The sequence below is a fragment of the Salvelinus namaycush genome, chromosome 8, assembly GCF_016432855.1.
Source record: "Salvelinus namaycush isolate Seneca chromosome 8, SaNama_1.0, whole genome shotgun sequence".
Lineage (NCBI taxonomy): Eukaryota > Metazoa > Chordata > Actinopteri > Salmoniformes > Salmonidae > Salvelinus > Salvelinus namaycush.
This window is the reverse complement of record NC_052314.1, coordinates 36,584,254-36,605,209: the sequence shown is the minus strand read 5'-3', so window position 1 is coordinate 36,605,209 and position 20,956 is coordinate 36,584,254. Positions and strand designations below refer to the sequence as shown.

At 44.2% G+C, this 20,956-nt stretch overlaps 1 protein-coding gene across 1 annotated transcript in view; it reads right to left on the bottom strand.

Annotated features, from left to right (window-relative positions):
- LOC120051899 (G-protein-signaling modulator 2-like) overlaps positions 1 to 19,065 on the bottom strand; it is a 28,512-nt gene extending 9,447 nt beyond the window's left edge. Inside the window, exons 1-2 of the mRNA XM_038998786.1 lie at positions 18,906 to 19,065; positions 867 to 1,088 (exon numbers count right to left, since the gene is read on the bottom strand). Coding sequence (XP_038854714.1) covers positions 867 to 1,088; positions 18,906 to 18,934 — 251 coding nt within the window. The 5' untranslated portion in view covers positions 18,935 to 19,065. The remainder of the gene's footprint in view (positions 1 to 866; positions 1,089 to 18,905) is intronic.
- Between the last annotated feature and the right edge of the window lie 1,891 nt (positions 19,066 to 20,956).

Below are 20,956 nucleotides of genomic sequence, written 5' to 3'. Positions count from 1 at the left end.
TCCAAGGGGGACCCGTATGAACACTAACTACTGTAAGTCACTCTGGATAAGAACGCCTGCTAAATGACTTAAATGTAAATTTAAGAGTGAAACAAAACCTCTCATTGGACCAGTTTTATAAGGGCAGCAGACCCTCACGTTAGTCTTATGATGTCTTCAATTGGCCAAAGGCAGTGGCTTAAGGCGGACCTTAGGTTCCTAATGTCATGGCGGTAGTGTGCTCCTGGTCAGAGAGGTCATGGCGGTAGTGTGCACCTGGTCAGAGAGGTCATGGCGGTAGTGTGCTCCTGGTCAGAGAGGTCATGGCGGTAGTGTGCTCCTGGTCAGAGAGGTCATGGCGGTAGTGTGCACCAGGTCAGAGAGGTCATGGCGGTAGTGTGCACCAGGTCAGAGAGGTCATGGCGGTAGTGTGCACCTGGTCAGAGAGGTCATGGCGGTAGTGTGCACCTGGTCAGAGAGGTCATGGCGGTAGTGTGCACCTGGTCAGAGAGGTCATGGCGGTAGTGTGCACCTGGTCAGAGAGGTCACGGCGGTAGTGTGCACCTGGTCAGAGAGGTCACGGCGGTAGTGTGCACCTGGTCAGAGGTCATGGTGGTAGTGTGCTCCCAAGTAGCGTCTGTAGAGTCCAACAGCTCCATCTTAACTCCTCCTCCACATTTACTGGATTGGTTGAACAGTGTAGAAGATAACCTCCCAACAGTGTTTTTACCCCTTCTCGTCAAGACCAGAATGTATGGTATTTAGTTTCACGTGTTTATTTTACACCTGCTACATTAGGTTAGGTCAGAGTGCGGTTGTAGCGGTGTTCTGATGTCATGGCGGTGCTGTGTACCTGGTCAGTGTGAGGTCGTGCAAAGTGTGTGTACCTGGTGAGGGTGAGGTCATGGCAGTGGTATTCCAGAGCCTTGCTATACTCCTGCAGGTGAAAGTAGGCGTTGCCCAGCTGGCTGTAAATGGCGCTGAGGATCTGGAGGTCGTCTGTGCCCACCTGGATGGCCGACTCGAAGAAGGAGACCCCAGCGTGGTAATCCCCCACCTTACACTGCCGCTCTCCCTTCAGGGCCAGGTCCAGACATGACATCTCCATCCTAGAAGGAGAAAAACACTTTATAGCCCAATTTTTGTGTGTGTGCGTACTTGTGTGATCAGACAGTCTAGGAACAGAAACTCATTTAGGAGGAAAGTTGAGGTGTACTTTCATCGGTTCTGAATTTTAGATTGTTCAGCTGTGGAAATGATATATTCAAAAGGATAAGGCAAACCACGTCTGTATTTTAAAGGTTTAATAAAACAGGGTGCAGAACAAAGGGGGAAAACAGAAAATGTATGCAAGAGTCAGTCACGTTCTCCCCTAAAAACTCTCTAAATATGAACATCCTTATGCGTTCATTCTCCCAGTGCCAGGCCCAGACCATAACATAAGTCTAGCCTATAATCCATCTGGTTCAAAGTAGACCATATATTACACATAGAATTATCTATTAAGACCACTATAGCAGATTTAACAGCTAGAGACCCTTAACCTCAGAAGACGCCAAGTTCTGCCTATAGGCACGTGAAATTTAACCGTACCCAACACATCTTTATGAAAGGAATTTTTATTGCACCTGGACATTGTGCGGCAGAGAGGGTAAAACAATATTAACACTAGAACCGCATGGCCTTTCAGCATATAAGTACCCACTAGAAAACATTGCCTGGGCGTCCCCTTTAGCATACAATGCATTCGGAAAGTATTCAGACTGCTTGACTTTCTCCACAGCCTTATTCTAAAATAGATCTCCCCCCTCAATCTACACAAAATTCCCCATAATGACAAAGCAAAAAACAATAACATTACATTTACATAGTATTCAGACCCTTTAATCAGTACTTGGCTGAAGCACCTTTGGCAGCGATTACAGCCTCGAGTCTCCTTGTGTATGATGCTACAAGCTTGGCACAACTGTATTTGAGGAGTTTCTTCCATTCTTCTATGCAGATCCTCTCAAGCTCTGTCAGGTTGGATGGGGAGCGTTGCTGCACAGCTATTTTCAGGTCTCTCCAGAGATGTTCGATCGGGTTCAAGTCCGGGCTCTGGCTGGGCCACTCAAGGACATTTAGAGACTTGTCCCAAAGCCACTCCTGCGTTGTCTTGGCTGTGTGCTTAGGGTCGCTGTCCTGTTGGAAGGTGAACCATCGCCCCAGTCTGAGGTCCGGAGCAGGTTTTCATCAAGGATCTCTCTGTACTTTGCTCTCTTCATCTTTGCCTCGATCCTGACTAGTCTCCCAGTCCCTGCTGCCACCACGCTTCACCGTAGGGATGCTGCCAGGTTTCCTCCAGAAGTGACGCTCAGCATTTAGGCCAAAGAGTTCCATCTTGGTTTCATCACACCAGAGAATCTTGTTTCTCATGGTCTGAGAGTCCTTTAGGTGCCAAGCGGGCTGTCATGTGCCTTTTACTGAGGCCACTATACCATACAGGCCTGATTGGTGAAGTGCTGCAGAGATGGTTGTCCTTCTGGAAGGTTCTCCCATCTCCACAGAGGAACTCCAGAGCTCTGTCAGAGTGACCATCGGGTTCTTGGTCACCACCCCGACCAAGGCCCTTCTCCCCCGATTGCTCAGTTTAGCCAGGTGGACAGCTCTAGGAAGAGTCTTGGCGGTTCCAAACTTCTTCCATTTAAGAATGATTGCGGCCATTGTGTTCTTGGGGACCTTCAATGCTGCAGAAATTGTTAAGTACCCTTCCCCAGATCTGTGCTTCGACACAATCCTGTCTCGGAGCTCTACGAACGATTCCTTCGACCTCACGGCTTGGTTTTTACTCTGACAACTGTGGGAGCTTATTTAGACAGGTGTGTGCCTCTCCAAATCATGTCCAATCAATAGAATTTACCACAGGTGGACTCCAATCAATTTGTAGAAACATGAAGGATGATCAATGGAACCTGGATGCACCTGAGCTCAATCTCGAGTCTCACAGCAAAGTGTCTGAATACTTATTTACACAAGGTATCATTATTTAATTTTTTATAAATTAGCAAAAAAAACAGTTTTCGCTTTGTCATTATGGGGTATTGTGTGTAGATTGATGAGGGGGAAAAAACTATTGAATCGATTTTAGAATAAGGCTGTAACATAAAATGTGGAAAAAGTCAAGGGGTTTGAATCCTTTCTAATCAAACTTATTTTGTCACATGCGCCAAATACAACAAGTGTAGACCTTAACGTGAAATGCTTACTTACAAGCCCTTAACCAACAGTGCAGTTCAAGAAGAGTTAAGAAAATATTTACCAAATAAACTAAAAAAATGATAAAAAGTAACACAAAATAACAAATGCACTGTATTTGACAAAGTGTAATCGAAACTGCAGAATATGCTCATCAGATTGTCAATTGAATCTTGTCTACAGGCTAACTCATCATGTACAAAATCAATTGCAGGCCGACTGGCATCGTTTGTTTTCCGCTCATCAAGCTGGATAGAGTCAAGGATATGGTTTGCGTCATTCTGAAGGCCTAATGCAACACATAGCATGTTCCTGTTTCCCTTATAATAAATTAGTAATATAGTTACAGTAAATAAAATAGTCCTGTAACAGCTAAAACATAAGAGAAATGGTATCAACCCTCAAGGCGCGCTGTCAAATTAACATGAGCGCCAAAGCTGATAAACAGGCATAAACTCCTCAATACACTATTGTTCTAAATTAAATCAACATCTTCAACCTCCTCATTCAGCCTACTTTAAATGTGATGTTTAGCAACTTGCACAATTACAACCTATTCCATCCATTTGTCATTCAGTCAGTGGGCTGGCATCAATTGTTTCCCTGGATAGAGTCAATGATATGTTTTGCATTATTCTAAAGGCCTACTGCAACACATTAGCATGTTATCATTTCCCCTACAATACATTCGATAAGTAATAGATTTATAGTAAATAAAAGTCTAATAACAGCTTATTTTTACAAAGTAAAATGTAAAAAAGAGAATGTTATCAACCCCAAAGGCGTGGTCAAATTATTTGGTGCTGATAAAGGCTTAACAAACTCAACGTTACACTATTGTTGTTCGAAATGAAAATCAACCTCATTATTCAGTTAGGCCTAATTTAAATTCAACCGTCAAGTAAGGTGCACAATTATCACCCCTTCGTCCATTTGTGATTCATTCAGTGAGGAGAGAGCGACGCATTAGCGTGTGGCTGGGTACCAACGTCCTGCAGCACATTGTCTTGGCATATTATGTTAGGAGTAGGTGTGAAGAAAAAAAAAAGGTAAAAAAGACCCTAAATACTTTTCTGTTATTGATTTAAAAATTCGAACAAATGAGTAGGGTAAAATACAAACACTTAGGAGAAGTCAGGGAAGGAGCAGGACATAGCTACAAAATCAAACATCAGTGGCTGTTGGGCTATGGCGGTTCTAGTGTTAAAAGCCGACAACAACCACCACCACCAGAACAAACACACACATAAGATCGTAAATAGCAAACATATCAGTTACGGTCAGAGTGCGGTCCCAATCAGAGCATACCAGACCTAGCCTGGTCCCAGATCTGTTTGTGCTCATGATAATTGCTGTCATTTTCAAGCCAAACATGGCATGACAATAGTTTGCACGATAGCACAGATTGGCACTCAGGATACACCAGACCAATGACATGGACTGCTGAAGTACATTTGTCATGTTGGTATACAGAACCAAACATCATTCCACGAAGACAGTTTGGCTCCACAGCACACCCATCCGTGTATGTGGTTAGGATCCGCATCTATACTGTAGAACTTCCCAGTCCACACCCTGCCACCACCAGCTTAAAAACAGCTGTGGTTGGTTACTCCTCAAGGAAGTTGTGTTGCTTTCTTAAAAAGTACAGCTTCAGGCATTCTCTGATGCCACCATAGACAGAGGCAGCAAAACAACAGGCATTTTTAAATGGTCTCTCCAGAAGAGTAGTGCCGTTCACCAGACTCTTCCTGGGTTAGCCTGAGGACGAGGTTACAGTACCTACCAGGAGAGTATACCGCTGAGGGAGTGTAAACTATAGGATTATTATTACATCACAATTAACTTACAACATGGCTTTGTCCAAGCATGACTCCCCCACCTCCATACGGCACAGCATATAACACATGCTTGTATGCACACGGCCTGAAGTGGCAAAAACAATTGTCAACTCAATCCAACACCTGCAATACAGTTATCTCCTGCTCTCCTCGCTACCAATCAAGCATTTTCAAGCATCCGATTCAAACTTCAATGAACATTAGCTGATAGGAATATAGTACATCGATGAACAACAACAAGCAATGTCCAAGACAAATCATTACTGTGATTAGAGTTTGATTAGAATATAATGCCCGACACCCATGCAAAGCTAATCAGTCTTTGGGCCTGACATATGGGCCAGTCAAGAGCAGTCATCCAGAGACTTCAGTGCTGCACCTATAGCTAACATACAGTACCTGCTGCCTCTCTTCATCCTAACCCACTCCCGGACCCTTGATAGGACAGACATCTCAAGCTTCTTGATCACTCTGTCACTGGCTATGATCGAGACAGGCTCCTTCAGGGAGACAACTCAGTTGCTGTCCTTTGGCGTGCATACACATACCAACGGCGGTGAACCGTTAGCTAGCCCAGACCCCGCAACAACAAAAAATATATATCCCCAGGGAGACTCCAACGCCGACACAGTCTCTAAAACCATCTTTCTGACCTGCCGTAACAGCACAACTTCGGGCTATAACTGCCTTCTCTCCTGGACTCTTGACCCCTCCCAGCTGGACGTACAGAGCGTCAAATATTCTGTTGCCAGTCTAGTCAGGGCTGCAGTCGAGGTAAAAGTAGGTTTCACATACATGAATGGGTTCAGGGGTTGTGGTGGTGATTACAGTAAGCAGGGCTTAGCCAACGGCAGCATATCGTCTCCTCCCTCTTGGCCACCTGCTGGTGGGTGTCACATCTCATTAGCCAGCACGTTCAGAGGTAATTACAGGGGATAGCTAAGTGGCTCCGGGATTGGCTAATGCCTTTTGTTACAAAATACCTGTGAACTCTGACTGAGGCTGGGCATACTCACTACTTATGGCTCGCAGACAACTCAACCAATGTGGATCTAGTGTGTGTGTGTGTGTGTTGATCGTTCAGCGCACTGTTTTAGGGACCAAGCGCTGTGGTCCCTAAAACAGAAAATTAGCACTCCTGCAAATTTATTTTGTTAATATAATTTGATCTTTGAGAAATTAAGCTAATTGATTGCACCCAAATTGACCATGGTGATGGGTTCTGTTCCAGGTGCATCTGCCCACCTAGCAGTTTCTTCACATGGAATCTTTGCTGCTGCTTTGGCCCTCATATGTCTCACGTAGCCCTGTGTGTCAGACTCATGAACACCTGTGCGTTGATAGCAGCCAAGTCAAGCATGTTGTAGAACACAGGAACAGGCCAGCAGCAAGTTCCTCCTTTCACCAAGTACAGCCTTGCCATCTGATGCGAAACATTACCCAACACTCACTCACCAACGCTGCCTCACCTATGGAAAGCCGTTCAGCATGAATCAGAAATCTCATCCTCCATTTCTGGATCATCGGAGACGTTTTCATTTAGATCTTGTAGCAACAGTAATGCAGCATGTGCATCCATCTGTCTTGGTCTTGCCATTGTAAATTACACATACTCTCACTGTGTAACATACTCCATTAAGGTCTAGAGGACAATTCCACCCCAAAACTATCTTTTGGTTTTTGTTTCATTACTCCATTGTTGACATAGTTCAAATGTTTTGCTTGTCAGCAATCAAGTTAAGATATTTTACTTTCAAAATAGGGAAATCATCCCTGTATGATGCATTTTGTATCATATGACGCAAAACAGCATCAGACGATGCAAAATATTTCTCAATGAGAAATTCTGCACCAAACATCTTGGATGTAAAATTCCCCGACTAGGATCTCCTCTGGAAAAAACATCAAAATGAATGACAGATTTCTTAAAACTGACTATTTTGAGGGAGTGTATACTGGCTATGGCGTCTCAAAATTGACAAAACGGTACTACTGCCGCTTTTTTCGTTTTTCAAGCAAAGGTCTTTTTTTTTTAAACATTTATTTATATCATCCTTGTTCTCCCCATTTCGTGAGTCCCGTACGGACTCGGGAAAGGTCGAGAGCCAGGCGTCCTCCGAAACACGACCCTGCCAAGCCGCACTGCTTCTTGACAAACTGCGCGCTTAACCCGGAAGCCAGCCGCACCAATGTGTCAGAGGAAACACCGTACAACTGGCGACTGCGTCCGCATGCATGCACCCGGCCCGCCAGAGTTGCTAGAGCGCGATGGGACAAGGACATCCCGGCCAGCCAAACCCTCCCCTAACCTGGAGGATGCTGGGCCAATTATGCGCCGCCTCATGGTCTCCCGGTTTCGGCCGGCTGCGACACAGCCCGGGATCAAACCCGGGTCCGTAGTGATGCCTTAGACACTGCGCCACTCAGGAGGCCCTCAAAAAGGTATTTAAGGGAGTATGCAAGCACAATCGTTCAGGTCACCTACTACGCGAACTGAAGCATGCTGACACCTTAATAAAACTGCTGGTATTTGGTGGACTGTTCTAATTATAGAGTGACCTACCCTGTTCTTCATTCAAAAATTGGTGATTACATAATTACGCATCGTTCACTTCCCCTCGCTCATCAACACCCATTCTCCCCCATCATACTATACTTAAAATAAATGATCTATTGTTATATCTGTGAAATTAGTTTTGGTTCAGTTGAGGCAATTATGGGGGTAATTATCAACTGGGCACGGCACCTTCAACTCTCAGAAAAAGGAGTGGAGCAGGCCCTAATGTCAGGAGGAGGAGCAATGGGGAAAACCATTCAAAAACATTATATGTCCAAACTGGTTATAACTATTAGATTTTTGTCATATTAAGATTCTAACAACGACAGTGTGTTAAGGATGCGCGATATATCGGAATAGGCCGATATTAGCTAAAAATGCTAACATCGGCCCAATGTCTAGTTTAACGCTGATGTGCAAAACTGATGTGCATACCTACATAAACGTAGGTACATGACGTAATGAGACCACGTAAAATGTAGCGCTACACAGCATTCCTAAACTAGCCCACAATGTATGCTGTGTGGATCGAGCAGTCAACAAGTCGAGCAGTCATTTGAAAGACTAAAACAATTTCAGTGAGACAACTCAAAAGGCGAAATCCATTAACACCAAGATAATGGAAATCATAGCCCTTGATAATCAACTGTTCTCTGTCGTGGGTGATGTTGGCTCTTCGCCTACTGGTCGATCACCGGTGCACACTACCAAGTGCGCTATTTTTCAAATGTTGCCCTACCGGAGTTACACAGTAATAGCGTTACTGCCATTAGCTTCACAACTGACATTTGGACCAGCGATATCAGCCCCATGAGCATTGCTGAGTCTGACAGCGCAGTGGGTCGTCGAGGATTCCGTACTGAAGTCGTATGTCATGCTCATGAATGTGCTAGCTTTATCGCCCCTGCTGCCATTTCAATGACATGTGAGAACATGTTTTAAACATGAACACGCCAGCTAGCTCCATTCGAACAACTGACTCGAGAAATAAACTCATCAACTGCGCCTGCAGCAGACGTGACACCCTCTGTCATGGCATTGAAGCACCTGCTCAATAAAACTGCCTACGCAGGCTGTGAACAAGCGATTCAGTGGCATTCTCTCTTTACGGTGTTGCCACCATGCTCGATGCTATGTAAAAGGGCCGCTGCTTCGATGCAGACAAGAAACAGGGTTTACGTGAAATGTTACATACACAGCTGGAGAAGATGGAAACAGACACAGTGACAGTGCGCACTGAGGAAGAGAGGCCACGGACAGAGCTGAAACTTCACTGCTTGATGAAGAAATCCTGGTTGAGAATGAAGTGACTGTACAAATGACCAACGAAACAGCACAGCTGTTGGGACACAGATGTGATACAGCCTGGATTCGAACCAGGGACTGTAGTGACGCCTCTTGCACTGAGATGCAGTGACTTAGTTAACACACACACACGGATGCAGCGGTCTAACTGTACTAGAATGCTTAAAATATTAGTTATCGGTATCGTTTTTTTTAAGGGACATTATTGGGTATTGGCCAAAATGTCATATCAGTGCATCACTAGTGTGTTATATAGACCTTTTTAAGAAAAGTCAAGGACGAGCGGAACATGACTTTAAAAATGGCAGATTTATTAAACATCTAGGGGCGGTTCCACAGAGTTTAATTAAAATCAGGACTAGGCTAATTCTACTTAAATTCGTCCAGATGAAAACAAATTTATTTCGGAGACTGGTTAACTTTAGATTAATTAGTTCTAGACTAGGCAGTCCAAGATTAAGGTAAATAAGGACTAACCAGTTAATCTTTGTGAAGCCTGATTAGAATAACGATGTGCACTTGGTGCTAACCTGAGGACGCTTTAAAAAAAAAAAAACTGGGATGGGACACTAATACAGAAAGAAGCATTGTGTCGAATTGGAGAAAGTTACCTAATGTAACACAAACAATATAAATTATATTAGTAATTATGTATGATATATTGTTTAGTCTAAAGGTCCTGTGGAAAAACAAAAATCAACTTAAAAAAAAGACTAATGCTGTTGCTCGTAGGGAGTGTTTCAAGACCAGAGAAAGATGAGCTGGGGACTTGTTGACCGGGATCATTGATAGTCAGCAACCCCAGGAAGGTATCCCTGATGAGGACCAGTTGGACAGTTCAGATGGGGGACCGTTCCAATCCTCATTTGGTAGGAAACATTCATTCAACATGTGCTATCCCCGGACTGCAGGGAATATTATGTAATGAACTCAACTCTTAAATAAATCATGTTCTCTAATGCAGCAATGTAATCATCACTTGTCTTAACAAAATGAAGGTCAACCCACTACATCTGCATCAGCCAGTAGGGGAGATTGTTTCACTAACCTGGGCCAGAGGACAAAGAGGCTGAGCATGCATGAAACTGGCCATGGAATTTCATGAGCGCAAACGAATGTATTTAAAAAAGAGCATGATATGAAGATGCAAATCCTTCATGTTGAGTGAAGTATGAAGTATGTATGATGGAAAAGGAGAGAAACATGAAGCAGCAGCAGTAGGTAACATTGTTCTTCTCGAACCAGCACCAGTTAGGGTTCCCGATATTTCCATATGTGAATCCATGGCTATTGTTTTCTTCAATCACTTGAGCTACACTAAATGAAAGTATGTGGACACCTGCTCGTCAAACATCTCATTCCAAAATCATGGGCATTAATATGGAGTCAGTCCCCCATTTGCTCCCCACTTTGTCCCCCCCTTCTGGGAAGGCTTTTCACTAGATGATGGACCATTGTTACGCTTCCATTCAGCCACAAGAGCATTAGTGGGACTGATGTTGGGCGATTAGGCCTGGCTCGCAGTCGGCGTTCCAATTCATCCCAAAGGTGTTCGATGGGTTTGAGGTCAGGGCTCTGTGCAGGCCAGTCATGTTCTTCAACACTGATCTCGACAAACCATTTCTGTATGGACCTCGCTTTGTGCACGGGGCAATGTCATGCTGAAACAGGTAAGGTTCTTCCCAAAAATGTTGTAACAAAGTTGGAAGCACAGAATCGTCTAGAATGGCATTGTATGCTGTAGAGTTAAGCTTTCCCTTCACTGGAACTAAGGGGCCTAGCCCAATCCATGAAAAACAGCCCCAGACCATTATTCCTCGTCCATCAAACTTTACAGTTGGCACTGCATTCGGGCAGGTGGCATCCGCCAAACTCACTGCAATTAATGCAATGCAGCATCTTTTTGGTTGAAAACTCAATGTTTGAGACACTGGAAACCACTCTTCCATATACCAAACATACGCTCCACTACAACTTTGGTGCGGATATGAGCTTGGTTGTACCATTGTTGCTCAGCTCCTATTGCATGAAGATAGTGGTCTGTACATACCCACTGTCACCAAGTATGATTCCACTATGTTGTCATCCTTCAAGCTGAGCATACAAAGAGGAGTTTGGGAAAATCCTTGAGACATGACTTTCACCTTTCAAACGTGCAACAATGTTGAAGAACTGCAAATTGAGAGTGCACACTTTGTACATTTATTTAGAACCAGTTAAGATTCCCGTACTCAGCATCTGAGGGACACTTGATGGGAATTTGACATCCATCTATACAGCCAATGACGCCATGGAAGTTCCTAGAACTCTACCTTGCAGTTGGCTTGGGCATACAGTCGGTTCACTTACACCAGACAAATCTCCTGTTTCACAATGGAAGGTTCCAGATGCCAAAAATCTCAGTGTTCAATACTTGAAGTGAAGGAGGAAGAGAGTCAGATGAAAGTTATGACTCAAGCAAACAAATGTTAGCTGCATTTTCTTTGTACATACAGAAACGGTCCCTGAAATTGATTTCATCAAAATCATTCAGTGGGTTGCTCCGGTCTATAACCGCCCTTCTATCTGGCATTAGTGGTGCTATTTGATCATCATCAAAACAGTCCAGGTGCCATTGGAGAGTTCCTCAATGTGCTTGACACCTTGATAAGCTAATTTCCTGACAATGGCTCATCGCTCTTCATACTGGGCGACTTCAACTTCCAGACGTCTGCCTTCAATTAATTTCTTTCCATCCCTCTCTTTCCCCTCCTTGCCTCTTTTGACCTCACCCTTTCCCAAATCCCCTCCAAATCACCTCCTTGCCTCGTTTGACCTCCCCCTTTCCCAAATCCCCTCCAACTCACAAGACACGCTTGACCTCATCTTTACTAGAGGCTGTTCGCGTACTAATCTCACTCCACACACCCCCCCAGGTCTCTGATCACTACTTTGTTTTCCTTTTTGGTCTCCCTTTCCTCCAGCCACTCAGTCCCTACCCAGATGGTCCTGTGCCGTCATAATCGTCGCTCTCGCTCTCCTACTACACTCTTCTTCTATCCTATAATCTCTCCCTTCTGCTAAATCGTTCTCCCGCCGGTCTCCTGATCCAGCCTCTGACGCTACTCTCCTCCCTTTCCACATTCTATGACTCGCACTGTCCCCTTTCCTCCCAGCACGCTCGTCCCTTCCCTCCTGCTCTGTGGCTGAGTGACTCATCGCGATCTTACAGAACAGGCCTGTGGGCAGCTGAGCAAAAATGGAGGAAAATTAAACTTCCGGAGGACCTATTATCCTTTCACTCACTCCTCTCTATCTTCTCTTCCTCTGTATCCACTGCTAAAGCTTTCCATTACTCTAAATTTCAATCTTCTGCCTCCAACCCTAGGAAACTTTTTCCACCTTCTCCTCCCTCAATCCTCCACCCCCTCCTCCCTCTGAGCAGACAACTTTGTCATCCACTTTGAAAAGAAGGTTGACGACATCCGCTCCTCATTCACTCAGCCTATTGAGTGCACTGTCCCACTCACGCAGAACTACAGATGAAATCCTGCGACTAGTGAAGTCTGGCCGCCCGACAACCTGCCCACTCGATCCCATCCCCTCCTCCAAGCCATCTCTGGAGACCTTACTCCCATTCCTCACTTCCCTCATCAATCAAATGTATTTATAAAGCCCTTTTTACATCAGCCGATGTCACGAAGTGCTGTACAGAACCTCATCCCTGACCACTGGCTGTGTCCCGTCTGAATTCAAAATGGCCCGAGTCGCTCTCCTCCTCAAGAAACCAACACGCTACACATCTTACGTCAAAAACTATAGACCTATATCCTTTCTTTCTTTACAAGACACATGAGTGTGCAGTCTCTGATCAACTCTGTTATCTCTTTCGGAATGATCTTGACCCTAACCAGTCAGGCTTCAAGATGGGTCACTCAACTGAGACCGCTTTTCTCTGTTTCACAGAGGCTCTCAGCACTGACAATCTCTCTCTCTCTCTCATCCTCCTAGAACTATCTCCTGCCTTCGACACCGTGAACCATCAGCTCCTCCTCTCCAGCCACTCAGGGCTGGGCACCTCAGGCTCTCCACACTTGGATTGCATCCTACCTGGAAGACCGCTCCTACCAGGTGATGTGGAGAGGATCTGTGTCTGCGCCACATACTCTCACTACTGGTGTCTCCGAGGACTCGGTCATATCCTCCATGGTCTCGCCTATCATTGCTATGCAGATGACACTCAACTACTTTTCTCCTTCCTCCCCTTCTGACACCCAGGTGGCGAGACACATCTCTGTGTGCCTGGCAGATATCTCAGCTTGGATGTCAGCCCACCACCTCAACAAGATGGAGGTGCTCTTCATCCAGGGGAAGGCCTGCCCGCTCAAATAACTATCCATCACAGTTGACAACTCCAGTGTCGCCCTCCCAGAGTGCAAAGAACCTTGGCGTGACCCTGGACAAACCCCTGTTGTTCTCACCAGACATCAAAGCAGGTTCATGACCTACGACATCCGTAGAGTACGACCCTACCTTACACAGGAACCGGCGCAGGTCCTAATCCTGGCACTTGTCAACTCCTGTCTTGACTACTGAAACTCACTGTTGGCTGGGCTTCCTGCTTATGCCATCAAACCCCTGCAACTTGTCCAGAATGCTGCAGCCCGGTTTTCAACATTCCCAAGTTCTGTGAAAATGTCACCCTTTTCCTCCGCACACTCCACTGGCTTCCAGTCTAAGCTCGCATCCACTACAAGACCATGGTGCTTGCCTACGGAACAGCAAGAGGAACTGCCCCCCCCCCACACACACACCTTTAGGCTATGCTCAAACTCTACACCTCAACCCGAGCACGTTCTGCCACATAAGGTCTCTTGGCCTTACCACCCACACGGGAGGGCAGCTCCCACTCAGCCCAGTCCAAGCTCTTCTCTGTCCTGGCACCACAATGGTGGAACCAGCTTCCCCCTGAAGCTAGGACAGCAGAGTCCCTGCCCATCTTCCGAAAGCACCTGAAACCCTACCTCTTCAAAAGAGTATCTTAAAATAATCCCCCTCCTCACCTTGACCCCCAGCTCTGACTTTGATGATAACTAGTGTACTTACTATGCCTGTGATGTGGTTATCCCACCAAGCTATCTTAAAATGAATGCGCTAACTGTAAGTCGCTCTGTATAAGAGTTCGGCTAAATGAGTCAAATGGAAATCAGGTTCAATTTAAGTCTTCACTTAGATCTAGATGAACTCATTGTTCTTCTGGAAATCAGACAAAAATCTAGACTAGGGCAACGGGACAGAACAGGACCGCAGTACTGAAGCGTGTAGCGCGTATAAAATCGCCTGCCCTCGGTTGCAGTTCCAAACTGCCTGTGGTAGCAACGTCAGCACAATAACTGTTCGTCTGGAGCTTCATTTAATGGGTTTCCATGGCCGAGAAGCTGCACACAAGCCTCAGATCACCATGCGCAATGCCATGCGTCGGCTGGAGTGGTGGAGTGATGAATCACGCTTCACCATCTGGCAGTCAGATGGACTAATTTAGGATTGGCTGATGCCAGGAGAATGTTACCTGCCTGAATGTATAATGACAACTGTAATACTTGGTGGAGGAGGAATAATGGTATGCGCCCGTTTTTCATGGTTCGGGCTAGGCCTCAGTTCCAGTGAAGGGAAATCGTAGCGCTACAGCATACAATGACATTCTAGACGATCCTGTTCTTCCAACTTTGTGGCAACAGTTTGGGGAAGGGCCTTTCCTGTTCCAGCATGACAATGGCCCCCTTGCACAAAGCGAGGTCCATACAGAAATGGTGTTTGCGAGATCGGTGTGGAAGAACTTGACTGGCCTACCAGTTGAACACCTTTGGGATGAATTGAAATGCAGACTGCGAGCCAGGCCTAATCGCCCAACATCACTGTCAGGCCTCACTAATGCCCTTGTGGCTGAATGGAAGCAAGTCCCCGAAGCAATGTTTCAACATCTAGTGAAAAAGCCTTCCCAGATGAGTGGAGGCAGTTATAGCAGCAAAGGGGGGACCAATTCCATATTAATGCCCATGATTTTGGAATGAGATGGTCGAAGAGCAGGTGTCCACATACTTTTGGTCATGTAGTGTATTACTGACTAGAAACAGATTAATAAAGATAGTGAGGATGAGATTCAGCGAACCTCTACACGAGTTTCAGTCACCCTCGATATGAACTTTGGAGAAAGGGTCGACTGACAGATATAATGAAGTCAATGTCCATGATGGAGATAGTTGTGCAGCCGTAGATACTACAGCAGCACAAACAGGAACAGGGTAAGAACTCCATTTCCTACAAGGCACTGTGGTGGCCCTCTACTTATCCTCCAGTCGGGTAAATAAGGCCAATCTGTAGAAATCCACTTGTCTGTATTTAGTGCATTAAGTCATTAAAATGGGTTGTTCCACCTCAAAAAGCACAACAAAAAATTGGATTGACACCCACCATCTCAGATTGTTCTGAAATTGTTTCTGTTAGAAACAGATAAGATTAGAAATCCTGCAACAGTTTGTTGAAATATAAATTGATTCCAACCAACAATCGTCCATTTTAATTTAAAGGATTTATATAATATTCAGTAAATATAGTCCCTTACATCTGATTTGTACCAAACATTTTTCTAACCAAGTTAGACATGAGGAATCGAAAGAAATGGTTAAAAGCCACCCAGAGACCCTCCATTCCCAACGCCAATCCCACCTCAACAACAAGTATATAGTATCAGCTCTATGTCTGAAAGGAATAGGTGTAACTCACTGTCTAAAAACAAATGTTGGTCCAAAAACAGATGTTAGGTACTATAGTTATTAAAAATGATATGAATCCTATAAATTAAAATGGCCAATTTGGGTGCAATCAATTAGCTGAATTTTTAAGAGATGAAATTATATTGACAAAATAATGTTACAGGAATGCAAATCTTAACCGTTTATTAGTTCAGAACAATCTGAGGGTGGTGGCTGTCATGGCTTGGTGAAATGACATGGAACGACCGTAATGACTGTCCTGGCCCAAGGTGCCCTCGGCTTGGTTGTATGCTACGGTGAACCACTATGTTCACCTATTAGCTTTCACAAGGACAGGTGGCATCAAAGCACTGGTTAGGTCACACCACCGGTCTAAGTTATATTAAATGAAGGTTTCAGTCATGCACATGGCAATGACAGATTGTCTGTTGACCAGGATCTTTACTCCCAGTAAAATGGGGCGGGTTATTTTTTACAAGCAAGAGAGACGTTGCTATGTAATCTACACTACACGGATATATCAGACCGGTTTGCTCCATTTCCAGGCAAACCGGTCTGCAGAATGACAGTTGGACATGTTTTGAAATGTGCTTCAGTTCAGAGACACGCTCCAAAATGGAGAGCAGAACATGCACAGTCTGCACTGTGGAGGACTGAGGACAAACTATAAGAGACATTAGAAAGCAAAGCATTCACTTGAGGGTTCTCAGTAATGTTTCATTCTGCTATTAAATATTGACAGGAACGAAACACTGTTTTACAACCCAGGCCTGTTACGGCTACTTCGACTCCATATCACTGGCCTCCCACTGGGAAGTAGGTTTACCGAGACTGAAGGAGAGAATCGCCTACCTCCGGTCACCGTCACCACAGGGAACACAGATTGAACTAACCAACACATCAAATTACATTCCAAAAAGGGTGGTAATAGTTACATGGCCAAAATGAGAGGAGAGAACACATACTTTATATATGTGGCGGGAATGAAGCGCTTGCTCCTCGTCCTGAGCACTAAGCAGAGAAACACTGCTGTCCATTTGGGTGCATAACAAGTACAGAAGTCATTATGATCCAAATTAAAACCAGGCGGAGAAAAAGAGAGCTGGAGAGCATGGTGGAGGAATCACGACCAACCCATACACTGTGGGAGAAATAAAATGTAGTAGCTCAAATAAAAACTCAACCAGATGCAAACCAATTCAAAAGGAAGTCAGGCAGCCACCGCTGTGTGAGTGCCAGAGGGTAGGCAAACATTGCACAAGGTAAAAAAACAACAGCAAAGACCTCACAAGTAAACCCCCCCCATCTCTCAATCACCCTCTCTGTTTCCTTAGAGGGAAACTGGAGATTCTGGGTGAGAAAAAAGGCCTTATTCTCCATGTGCAGCACAATAGCAACACAGACTCAGTGACACAGGTACAGTAGCAGCAACCAGAATCAGCTGGACAAAGCGGAATCAGCTGGACAGTCTGTCAGTTAAACTCCACAACTACCTGGAGTTGTTTTTTGACCAGACTATAGAGTGGTCGGGCAAGACATTCAATTAAAGAATACACACATTCAGCGTGTAAATGGTTGGGGGCTTGAACAGAACTGTGTACGCCAAAAGTCAAGGTCAGAGAGTTTCAAATATCAAGCCAGCTTCACCTATAGGCAAAACGGTTAGTTTGTAAAGCACACTAAATCCAATGTTATGGTGGATTAATAAAGAAAAGCATTCCAGTTACAATGTGCTCTCTCAGTAACAACAGACAGTAAGACCAGGCCTCACACTGGAAGGATTAGGGCCAATATCCTGTAGAGCAGGGATGGGCAACCACCCCCCTTTTGTATGCCCGCGGATCAATTCCTCAAAAAGCAAAACAAAAAAACAATTGTCAGGGTCAAAATAGTATAATACACACATTTGGTTGTGCATCAGAAGTTTCTCTCTTGTTATTTCAGTCACTCAATTAGCCCATGTCAGCTAAAACATGTTCTATTGGTAAATTGGCCGAGCCAGATATTTGTAATAATCATGTTCGAATTATGGACAGGGAGGCCCACCTTGATTTTTCTCAGTCAGTCACTCTGGATGAGGGTACGCAGACCAGCGAGCCACTACAGCCCCTCATGATGACTTCAGATTTGTTGTGGCCTCCAGCCCCATCAAAATTGCCAATCTCTGCTGTAGAGGGTTCAGCGTAATCACAACAAGGGAGTGAGACTGCAGGCCCAGCAGCGTGTAAAAGGCAACCATTCATGGAAGACTTTGGATTAGGGCTGCCTGCATTTCAGCTTGGATGTTTGGCCAAGAGGGAAGACTTCTCATTCTCAAAGCCTGGTTTTAGCCTCTTTTACCTACTTTCAAGACTGATGAAAGACAGGCTGGTGGGCCAGGGCAAGTTATTTGGTTTTCTAGATGGTTGGAAAGAAGCGCGAAACACCGCAGATAAGCAAACGAGTCGTCAGGACCTGATGGGAAATTTGCTTGCAAATGACTGTACTGTGGATTTGGGTTGCACTGTGTGGCTTTGAATGGGCTCCCGAGTGGTGCAGCGGTCTAAGGCACTGCATCTCAGTGCTAGAAGCATCCCTACAGACATCTTGGTTCGAATCCAGGCTGTATCACAACCGGACGTGATTGGGAGTTCAATAGAGCGGCACAAAATTTGCCCGGGTTTGGTTGGTGTAGGCCATTATTGTAAATAAGAATTTGTTCTTAACTGACTTGCCTAGTTAAATAAAGGTTAAAATATAAAGGTTAAAATAAATACAAATTAACATGAAAACATCATGAAACATGCCCACCATGCTGGAGTCAGGAACTGGTACACAAAGTCAGATCTGACACACCACCTATTGCCCAATATCCTGTCCTAGTCGGACAGTAATTAAACCTAATGAAATATACCAATTGATTTCGAAGTATATGACCTACCTTATAGATTAAAACTGTTTTACCCTTATCATAACCTTAGGGCCTATCAAACATTTTACTCCCTTGTTTACATTTCGTTGGTTGGTCCACTTGGTAGTATGCCATTTTTCGCTGTTAGTGTATATCAGATCCGTACAAAGTACGCAAGAGGCTTCTCAAGCACAGTACAATAAAACATAGTTAGTGTAGCTTACATATTCATGCATTTAGACTTCAATTCCATGCACATTTCCATATGAGCCCCAAAGTTAATAAGAAACTGTTTTCATGCGTGGAGTCGTCTGGCACGTTCGCATTAGTAGCCTGAGCAAACTTACCTTATAATTGTGTATTCGGATTCGCCCATTCAATGTGGCTTAGACTTTAGAAACCTAACAGCAAATCCTATACATATTTTCAATTTCGCGGTAATGTAGATTTTTAGCAAATAGACCGTTTCATTGAAGTGAAAAATGTTTGCCTCACTACTTTCTCCAGTGCCCGCCCACCCCCCACAAAATACAAAATTGGCCAATGGCGCTAAACACAACTTGAAGCAAACCACGCCTTATAGTAACACTGTATCCTTGACCAATTACATTTCGACATACCTATAGTCTAGATACATTGTAATTTTTACTTGACTGTTACTGTTTTCAAGGTCAATTTTGAAACAAAGGTGGCATTTGACTACTACTGTCAATGGACTTGGTCTATAAACGAGTCTATTGTGTTGGTCTATAAACGAGTATAATATTTGAATAAGAAATGCAATCTGATTCACAAGACTCTGTTATGAGGTAAATGGAAGAAATTACATGCATGTCCACCTAATGATCACTAATAATGCTTTATTGCTCAATTAATTTAGCAACAACAATTTGAGGAAGTCTTGTCCTCTGTAGTATCAACGATGTTCAATCTCCTGTTCTCTATTTATATACTGTGTTCAAAAAACGATTTGTGAGCCAAATTCTGCTCTCTCTCTCAGACTAGGGATGGATCAGTCTCAATACTCTACAGCAGCTTCCTCTTACACGCTGATCTGAAAACCAAAGACGTGGAAACATTTCATTAATATATTTTATGTTAAATATACACATCCTTATCGATTCATAAAGTGTTCTGTGCACTTATCCCCAAAAATGTGTCTGAAAAATTCAGTCAATTCAATTCAGGTTGCTAATAGGGGATCAATATGGGGCACTAGTTGTATATGTAGCCTACACACTCCAATGCTGATTCACCACCAACAATCAATTGACACAATGTAAAACATGGCTGTGATCCTGTATTCTTCAGAGACTGGCTAAACATATGACAGACTCGATATATTACATAACAGAAGCCTCATAGTCTCAGAGAGGGGGAGAGCCATTGTCTCCCTCAGTTATGAGGAAACTTCGTCCACCCGATACCCATGTCCCAGCTCTGCCAGATACCAGTCAAAAACCCTGCTGCTCTTATTGTCCTCTCTATTGAACCTTTGCCTCTGCTTCCTGTCTGTAGTAGTCCACTGGAGGACTGGCTTTTGGTACAAGTATTGCAAAGATCACATTACTGTTGTTCTGATGGGGCTTTCTGATTTAAAAAAAATCATCATTATATTGTGTGGTGATGAAACATACACGTTCTATAAAAAACCTTGATCACTATGAGTGTTTCAGTAAATGGCTTTAGCACTACAGTATAGTTGTTTTTCACAGCAGAATTTTAACAAAGTGAGCAATCACTCCAAAGAAGAAGACACCATTGAACCACATCCATTTATTTATCAGTTGTTCAATACAATAAAAATAATCTGTTAAAAACACTTGATAATCATAATATAGGTGAGAAAATACAGGGTGAGAGAGTTTAGCAAGCAGCAGACAGTGCTTACATCACATGTACAACCTTAGCTTAGCTCATATACATCTTATTTCATCCAAATGACATCTCTAAGCATTTCTCACAGGATTTCCAACATGGAACATTGTGAGTGTTTTAACGAGAGACAAAAACAAACACACAGGGTGCATCTCAAATGGCACCCTATTCCCCAGCAGTACAACACATTTGACCAGAGCCCTATTATAAGGTGCCATTTGAGACGCACCCACACAGTTAGATTTGATTTCAAAAAGTAATGACTGTACTTTAGGGTAGGGCACAACGGTTATGTTACAAATATGCAACAGGCTCAAAAGTGAAGTATTAATAACACACATAGCTAATGACTAGTATCTAGAATATGAATTCCCTTCAGTCATCCATTGAGGAAATTGAGCGCTTTGTGCTCAGGGATTTTTTTATTTTTTTTATTTAACTAGGCAAGTCATGGGAGGTGGGGGATGGTGTTACGTTCGAGGAAGGGGTACAGGGAAAAGGGGAGCGGGGTTGGTGTTAC